This window comes from Coregonus lavaretus (genome assembly GCF_964263955.1).
Source record: "Coregonus lavaretus genome assembly, contig: HAP1_SCAFFOLD_601, whole genome shotgun sequence".
Taxonomy (NCBI): domain Eukaryota; kingdom Metazoa; phylum Chordata; class Actinopteri; order Salmoniformes; family Salmonidae; genus Coregonus; species Coregonus lavaretus.
Genome location: NW_028165085.1, coordinates 3133 through 12377, shown reverse-complemented (window position 1 = coordinate 12377; position 9245 = coordinate 3133). Strand labels below are relative to the sequence as shown.

The 9245-nt window shown below is 43.0% G+C and overlaps 1 protein-coding gene across 1 annotated transcript; it reads right to left on the bottom strand.

Moving 5' to 3' along the window:
* Window positions 1-404: 404 nt before the first annotated feature.
* LOC311116284 (protein lifeguard 3-like) lies at window positions 405-7619 on the bottom strand. The gene is made up of 10 exons (XM_084191386.1): window positions 7573-7619; window positions 6173-6786; window positions 5332-5410; window positions 4681-4734; window positions 4339-4429; window positions 4212-4249; window positions 3794-3881; window positions 1546-1635; window positions 1164-1211; window positions 405-936 (listed from the first exon to the last, which is right to left on the bottom strand). The coding sequence occupies exons 2-10, from the start codon at window positions 6747-6749 to the stop codon at window positions 787-789; spliced, it is 1215 nt and encodes a 404-aa protein (XP_084047512.1). The 5' UTR covers window positions 6750-6786; window positions 7573-7619; the 3' UTR covers window positions 405-786.
* Between the last annotated feature and the right edge of the window lie 1626 nt (window positions 7620-9245).

Sequence of the window (9245 nt, the reverse complement as noted above, 5' to 3'; positions counted from 1 at the left end):
CTTGATATTGTTGGATCTTATTTTAACAGCTAACATTTTGATGGCAATAATAAATAGATATACCGATAGTGGACAACCTTGTTTTACTCCTCTTGACAGTTGAATACTTTCTGAGAAGTAGCCGTTATTTACTATTTTACACATAGGGTTACTATACATAACTTTAACCCATTATATAAGATATTCTCCAAAATTGAAATATTCCAGGCATTTAAATATAATTTCTAGTCGTGCTTTATCAAAGGCCTTTTCAAAGTCAGCTATGAATACCAGGCCTTGTTTCCCAGATTTTTCATAGTGTTCTGTTGTTTCCAGTACTTATCTTAAATAATCTCCAATGTATCGTCCATGTAAAAAAAAAAAAACTGTCTGATTAGGATGAATAATATCTGACAACTTTTTAATTCAGATTTTCATTTTTAATCAATTAGTAAACATTTCTAAAAACATAATTCCACTTTGACATTATGGGGTATTGTTTTGTAGACCAGTGACATAAAATGTCAATTTAATCCATTTTAAATTCAAGCTGTAACACAACAAAATGTGGAAAAAAATCAAGGGATGTGAATACTTAGTGAAGGCACTGAGTTGCATAACATGGAATGTCAATGGGGTAATTTATACATCAAAGAATACGAAACATGGAAGTGCTTTCTCTGGCCGAATTCTTTTGACGCTGATCCATATTAAAAGGCATCGTCTTCGACAGGTGGTGTAACTCCTCCTCAACGGATCAGGGCAGGTGGCTTTGTTGCGCTATCAGACGTAAGACAATGTATTAAGTTAACGGCTGAGTCCAATCAGTGACAGTAGCAAAGTGAACAGAGAGATGAGGTCCAGGTACAGGTTGAGAGCCGCAAAGATGTACTCCTCTGGGGAAATGCTGTATTTGTGCTTCCCACCAAGTATCAGCTGGGTGTCCATCACCAGGTACTGGAGAGAGACAAAAACATATATATATACACCAAAATCAGTTGTTCTATTGCTACAAAAATACATCACTGTTTCTACCTGCTTACAGAATGAGTCATAAACGGCTTTTCATTTTTAAAAACCCACATGGGGTGACCATTCCAAAGCTTCTTAACGTTTATTGCTTGGTGGTATGAAGGTGGCCAAATCAATAGCAATAGAACAGATGGTGGAAGAATGTTACTTACCAAAGAAAATAGCAAGGTCCCCAGGCAAGCATACACAATGTAGAGGTACTATGGATTAAAACACAACGCTAAGTTAGTTCTGAACAAGTGTATTTCTAAAACGGAAACATAGTTAATGTTCTTCAATCTCCAATACAATACATAATATGAAATACTGTGTTTTAAAGGGGCAATCTGCGATAGGTACATTTGATTATCGGCCAGTCCTTGCATCCTTAGATCTGTCTATGAATTTGAGAGTGGTTACATTTCTCCAGACTCATTCATCAGCTGTTTACCAAAACAGTGGCAGGTTGTGGCTTTGTTATTGTTTAAAACTGCAGATTGCCCCTTTTAAATATTTTTTTACATACTGGTATACCTGTGAAATGGCTTGACTTACCTGGGATCGCATGATTCCACACAACAATGCAAAGGATATGAGAGTCCAACCGAACACCCACAAGCCCCCACTGGCTAAGGTGAAGTCCCACTATAACATAAATTAGGGAAGACGGTAGACTAGTAAGCTACGTTTTAGTCATTTAGCAGACGCTCTTAACTAGAGCCACTTGTCAGTGCATTCAACTAAGGTACACTACATGACCAAAAGTATGTGGACACCTGCTCGTCGAACATCTAATTCAAAAATCATGGGCATTGATATAGAGTTGGTCCCCCTTTTGCTGCTATAACAGCCTCCTCTCTTCTGGGAAGGCTTTCCACTAGATGTTGGAACATTGCAGCGGGGACTTGCTTCCATTCAGCCACAAGAGCATTAGTGAGGTCGGGCACTGATGTTGGGCGATTTAGGCCTGGCTCGCAGTCGGCGTTCCAATTCATCCCAAAGGTGTTTGATGGGGTTGAGGTCAGGGGCTTTCTGCAGGCCAGTCAAGTTCTTCCACATCGATCTCGACAAACCATTTCTGTATGGACCTGGAGTCACGCGATATGTTTAGTTGTAGACACTACTACTACCACCACGACGTGGAAAAGCATGTGGAGTTTATAGACAGATGAAATAAGTTATGAACTTTATGCCTAACATACACTGAGTATACAAAACATTAAGAACACCTGCTCTTTCCATGACAGACTGACCAGGTGAATCCAGGTGAAAGCTATGATCCCTTATTGATGTCACTTGTTAAATCCACTTCAATCAATGTAGATGAAGGGGAGGAGACAGGTTAAAGAAGGATTTTTAAGCCTTGAGACAATTGAGACATGGATTGTGTATATGTGCCATTCAGAGGGTGAATGGGCAAGACAAAATATTGAATTACCTTTGAACGGGGCATGGTAGTAGGTGCCAGGCGCACCGGTTTGTGTCAAGAACTGAAATGCTGCTAGGATTTTCACGCTCAACAGTTTCCCATGTGTATCAAGAATGGTCCACCACCCAAAAAAAGGACATCCAGCCAACTTGACACAACTGTGGGAAGCATTGGAGTCAACATGGGCCAGCATCCCTGTGGAACACTTTTGACACCTTGTAGAGTCCATGCCCCGACGAATTGAGGCTGTTCTGAGGGCAGAAGGGGGTGCAGCTCAATATTAGGAAGGTGTTCCAAATGTTTGGTATACTCAGTGTATTTCATAACTTATGGTGCTTAAAGCAAAACTCCACCCAAAAACTATATTTCGGTATTTGTTTCATTAGTCTATTGTTGATATAGCAAGTTTTCAAGATATGCTACTTTCAAAATACAGAAATATGGGCCGTATGGCTGCCAATTATCAAAAAGAAAAAATGTCTGGCTTTTATCCATATCTCATCATATAACCTACTCTGTCCACTTCATCAGCGAACTGTCTAATGAATGCTCCAAAACCAGTTTGGGCAAGTTTGGTATATTATTGCAATAGTTTTTGAGACAAAACCATCGGTAGAGTTGAAAATGCATGGAAACCCATTTAACTTAGATTTTTTTTGTCTGGTTCATGGGAACTTAAACCGCAAAAGTGTTTTATTTATTTATGTGCCACATCTCATCACACACAGCCTTTTGTCCGGAACAAGTCAGTTTGATGGAAACACCCCTCTGGTGGGAAAATGTGCAATTGCGTTTTCTTGAATCCTCGCGTCCTCTCTCCTCGCCTCCTTCTCAAAACCCATTGGATGAAAAGGTCAGAGCTCCCGCCCTTTCCCGACCTTCTCATCCCAATGGGTTTTGAGAAGGAGGGACCTCTGACCTTGTCATCCAATGGGTTTTGAGAAGGAGGCGAGGAGAGAGAGGACGCGAGGAATCAAGGAAACGCTATTGAGATTCTCCCCATTTTAGAAGTAGCCATTTGGGTGAGACTCCCTATGTGTTAAGAAGATCACAGAATTCCATCCAGGTCATCAGGAGGGGGTCAGCCAATGATTTAAACTCCTGAGCAAGCATTCCATAACTGCAGGTGGCAGTAAATCACCAACCTGGCTTTACACCTGTTCAGACTGTACACACTGCCGCAAAAGTAGATGGTGATATGCAGCGTGCTGTTGTTTCTTTATGGATTGCCAGTACACACTCACAAGTAGAAGGAGAGGAAATTGACTACTTTAAGATATAGCCAGAAATGGCGCTGCCCGTGCTTTCACCAGAACACGGCCATTACAAGGATTTCAGGTGTGCCATCTTTCTATATCTGTGGAGAGGACGTACTCTGGACTGCATGGCGAAGGCACTCAGAGCTAGGGAGACCAGTGCTGTGGCGCCCACAGCCCACATAACAGCGTCCGCCTCATAGAACCTGCAACAACACAAACCAAACTGTCATCTTTCACTGAAAATAGGGTTGCAAAATTTCTGTAACTTTTCCCAAAATTCCCAGAAATCCTGGTTGGAGAAAAACCAGAGTTTTTTTTCAACCCCTACGCTGAAATATCACTGGATGTATTAAGAGTCAGGTTTCCTTTTGGTGGAATAATGGTTTAGGCGTAAGCTTATACTGCAAACCGCCATGTGCGTGAGTTCACTTTGACTGACAGGTGACATATAAAGCTGCTGGTTTATAAAGGATTTACTCTGTCTAGCAGAGAGCAAGTACACCAGGTTCACTCCAGAGGCATACAGTACTCACACGGTCACAGAGCCCAGCAGTAGACCTTCTGCAATGGTCTACACGGGGAAAAAATAACACAAAGGTCAGAAAAAAAACAACCAACGCGTTTTTCATTGATTGATGCCTTCTTGGAATGGATACTTACAAACAGTCCCAAGGCTATGAAATTGAGCGGGACCTTCCGACGTAAATTGACACAACAGGACAAGGCTATTATGAGAACGAGCACCACTGCCCTGTTCCGGAGACACCAATACAATATATTAATATCATAGTTTAGATATCAGAGGCCTGTATTCATAAAGCCACTCAGAGTCGGAGCACTAATCTAACATCAGGTCCCGTGTCCGTGTCATGGCATTCATTATGATCTAAAAGACCAATCGGATCTTAGATCAGCACTCCTACTCTGAGAAGGTTTCTGATTACTGGCCCAGGAGTCAAAGCAGAGAGATGTTTAAAGGATTCAGTGTTTGCCGTTACTTACATCATGGAGTAAGAAAACCAGTAGGTGTTCCTGGACCAGACCCTCAGATCCTCCCTGTAATTACAGAGAACATTTCATCTCTCTGTTTTACACATTCTTTCTAGGTACATTATTATAACGCTGTGGCGTTGTGGGAGCTGAAAATGGAACATGGAATCTAACAGGAACTGCTTTCAACACTTCAAAGTTGTTGGGCAACTGCAAGTGTTGAAGTCTTTAAGTGTTTTCCCAACTTTAACACTTCAACACTTTTAAGTTGGGTAACACTTAAAATGTTGAAGTGTTCAAATTGGGTAATAAAGTGTTGAAGTGTTAAAGTTGGGTAACACTTAAAGTGTTGAAGTGTTAAAGTTGGGTAACACTTAAAATGTTGAAGTTGGGTAGCACTTAAAGTGTTGAAGTGTTAAAGTTGGGTAACACTTAAAGTGTTGAAGTTGGGTGGCACTTGAAGTGTTAAAGTTGGGTAACACTCAGTGTTGCAGTGTTAAAGTTGGGTAACACTTAAAGTGTTGAAGTGTTAAAGTTGGGTAACACTTAAAGTGTTGAAGTGTTAAAGTTGGGTAACACTTAAAGTGTTGAAGTGTTAAAGTTGGGTAACACTCAGTGTCGAACACTGTAAATGGAGTGATGATGAAAGTGTCAGTGCCTCACCAATACAGAAAGGCACAGATGATTCCAAAGGTGAGCAGAAGCTGAAACATCAGAGTCAGGTACACCTTCTTTATAAAGCCTGTGGAAACAAATCCCTTAACTGTGAGCCGATGTTTACCGTAGGCCCACTAGTTTACCGTAGGCCCACTAGTTTACCGTAGGCCCACTAGTTTACCGTAGGCCCACTAGTTTACCGTAGGCCCACTAGTTTACCGTAGGCCCACTAGTTTACCGTAGGCCCACTAGTTTACCGTAGGCCCACTAGTTTACCGTAGGCCCACTAGTTTACCGTAGGCCCACTAGTTTACCGTAGGCCCACTAGTTTACCGTAGGCCCACTAGTTTACCGTAGGCCCACTAGTTTACCGTAGGCCCACTAGTTTACCGTAGGCCCACTAGTTTACCGTAGGCCCACTAGTTTACCGTAGGCCCACTAGTTTACCGTAGGCCCACAATAACATGGAGCAGAGCATTACAGTCGCATTCACCACAACACCTGTTTAATCAATAGCGCCAGGGGCCGTTTGCATCAAGCCTCTCACAGTAGGGTTTGCTGGTCTAGGGCCAGGTTCACCCTGTCCACACGATCTTATTAATTACGATCTTTAAAGGCAAAACTGATCCTAAATCAGCACCCCTACTCTTCGAGGACTGATGCGGCTCCAGATCATCATGATACGAGGACGCCAACCCCCCCCAAAAAAAACACTGTCTGAGTTCCAAAATGGCACCCTATTCCCTATATAGTGCACTACTTTTCAGCAGAACCCTATGGGCGCTGTTCAAAAGTAGTGCACTATATAGGAAATAGGGTGCCATTTCAGACGCAGACACTGACTGACCTCTTCTTATAGCTTTGTCATCAAAGCAGCCGGTGTCCCCCAGCCCAGTGGAATAGTCAGCCTGTAGTGGCAGTGGAGGAGCCGAATGTTGCTGCTGGTCCTCAGGATGACCCTGACCCATGTCGTCATACGGACCCGCTGGAGAGACCACCGCTATGTTGCCAGGGCCAACGTTCAGACCATAGTGGGGATGACTATAGTTGTTTTGACCATATGTGTTCTGCTGGCCGTAGGTGTTCCGTTGCCCATAGGGGTTCTGCTGGCCGTAGGTGTTCCGTTGCCCATAGGGGTTCTGCTGGCCGTAGGTGTTCCGTTGCCCATAGGGGTTCTGCTGGCCATAGGTGTTCCGTTGCCCATAGGGGTTCTGCTGGCCGTAGGTGTTCCGTTGCCCATAGGGATTCTGCTGGCCGTAGGTGTTCCGTTGCCCATAGGGGTTCTGCTGGCCGTAGGGGTTCTGTTGCCCATAGGTGTTCCGTTGCCCATAGGGGTTCTGCTGGCCATAGGGGTTCTGTTGCCTATAGTCCTGAGAGTAGGGCGTTGGAGGTTGGGCTTCACTGCTTGTTTTAGATTGATCCATGTTACCCTCCCAAAAGATTATCGCCAGGTAATGAGTCCTATTCATTCACACACAGAGAAATGTACCTGCGTCATTAACTGGCAATAAACCTTCCTCTTCCTTATACTGTACTGATAGACACAATGATCGTGTTGAATGATCAGTGAAATTCAGAGAAAAGCACTAGCAATTGTAGCAAAATGATGGACTCTAAAAATACAAATATATTTGTAAATCATCTAGGTAAAATCCAACTCTAACGCCTCCCTTGCCACTGTGGAATAACCCACCGCTGTTGATAAGGCAACGCCTCCCTTGCCACTGTGGAATAACCCACCGCTGTTGATAAGGCAACGCCTCCCTTGCCACTGTGGAATAACCCACCGCTGTTGATAAGGCAACGCCTCCCTTGCCACTGAGGAATAACCCACCGCTGTTGATAAGGCAACGCCTCCCTTGCCACTGTGGAATAACCCACCGCTGTTGATAAGGCAACGCCTCCCTTGCCACTGTGGAATAACCCACCGCTGTTGATAAGGCAACGCCTCCCTTGCCACTGAGGAATAACCCACCGCTGTTGATAAGGCAACGCCTCCCTTGCCACTGTGGAATAACCCACCGCTGTTGATAAGGCAACGCCTCCCTTGCCACTGTGAAATAACCCACCGCTGTTGATAAGGCAACGCCTCCCTTGCCACTGTGGAATAACCCACCGCTGTTGATAAGGCAACAGTTTTTGAAGGTACTGACATGCATCGTACGTTTAATATTACAACAGCAGTTGGTGTGACAAATCCTTTGAGCATATTGATTGTAGTATAATTCTACTCTCAGATCTACTCACCTTCCCTCTTACACAGGGCTCCGGATCCTTCTCTTCCTGTAAATGTCCCCCCAGGACAAAGTCTACCTCTAATCAGTTGGTCTGCGTCCCAAATTGGAGCCCTATTCCCTAATCCCTATGTAGTGCACTATATAAAGGAATAAGTTACCGTTTGGGACGCAACCATGGTTTCCACAGAGACAGGACTTTGCTTTCAGCTAAATTATACATATTTAAGGCTAGGTTAGGGTTATAGGTTGAAGGGTTAGCTAACATGCTAAGTAGTATATGCAAAGTTGCTAAAATGCTAAAAGTTGTCTGTGATGAGATTCGAATACGCAGCCTTTGGGTTGCTAGACGTTCGCGTTATACGCCCACCAATCCACCCCGAACAACCACCCTCCTTTCGTTTTTGCCTTAAGCAACCTTCTGTGTTATGTAACCGTACCAAAGGTAACATATCGTACCAAAGGTAACATATCGTACCAAAGGTAACATACCGTACCAAAGGTAACATACCGTACCAAAGGTAACATACCGTACCAAAGGTAACATATCGTACCAAAGGTAACATATCGTACCAAAGGTAACATACCGTACCAAAGGTAACATATCGTACCAAAGGTAACATACCGTACCAAAGGTAACATACCGTACCAAAGGTAACATACCGTACCAAAGGTAACATACCGTACCAAAGGTAACATACCGTACCAATCTGAGTGTCCCCGGATTTACTTTTACTATGTTACGTCTAGTCTATGAGACCGGGCTGATCAAATCAAATCAAATCAAATCAAATTTTATTGGCCACATGCGCCGAATACAACAGGTGCAGACATTACAGTGAAATGCTTACTTACAGCCCTTAACCAACAGTGCATTTATTTTTAACAAAAAAAGTAAAAATAAAACAACAACAAACAAAAAAGTGTTGAGAAAAGAAAAAAAAACAGTAGGGAGGCTATGATCATTCATTCATGTGTATCACACATTACATACAGTATCAAAAAGAAATCAAACAAACCTTTTTTCAAAGTGTAAATCCCTTTTGGTCCAAGGCCAAACGCAACTGTTTACATTTAAAACACGTGGAGGATGTAAACAACAGATCAATCATATGAGATTGCTTCTCATGTTTTACTTTATACTAAAGCTATTTGATCTCTGTTTATTCTTTGAACAGTTATTCTTTGAGTGGGTAGCAGTAGAATGGACCTTTTCACATACAGTCAAACCTTCTCTGCTTGAACACGACTGTCACGTCTGAATTCTGTTAACTATTGATAACAAGGTATTTATGGAAAATCATAGGCCACATGAGGAATCTCCCATCTACACAGTCCAACTGTCTGTGTCGCATACATTTCTCAGACCGTCACCAGACTACGAGACCACCGCTGCTACGTCCCTCTCCAACCAAGGATAATGAATTGAGGAGCCAACTGAAGACAGGAGGATGTTCAAGAGGTGCAATGACATTTGATTAAACAAATGTATAATAACGAAGCATTTAGCGTCAACTTCCATTGTCCTCCAGTGTCACCCAGGTTACACAGAGACCTCAGCACCAAGGAGCACCTCTAGATGGCATTCCTGTTTTTCCCTGTCAGGTAGAGATTAACTATTACACCAGACTGATCTCATCTAACAGCAGGATACAATGACCAGGAACATCATTTAATACTTTTAAT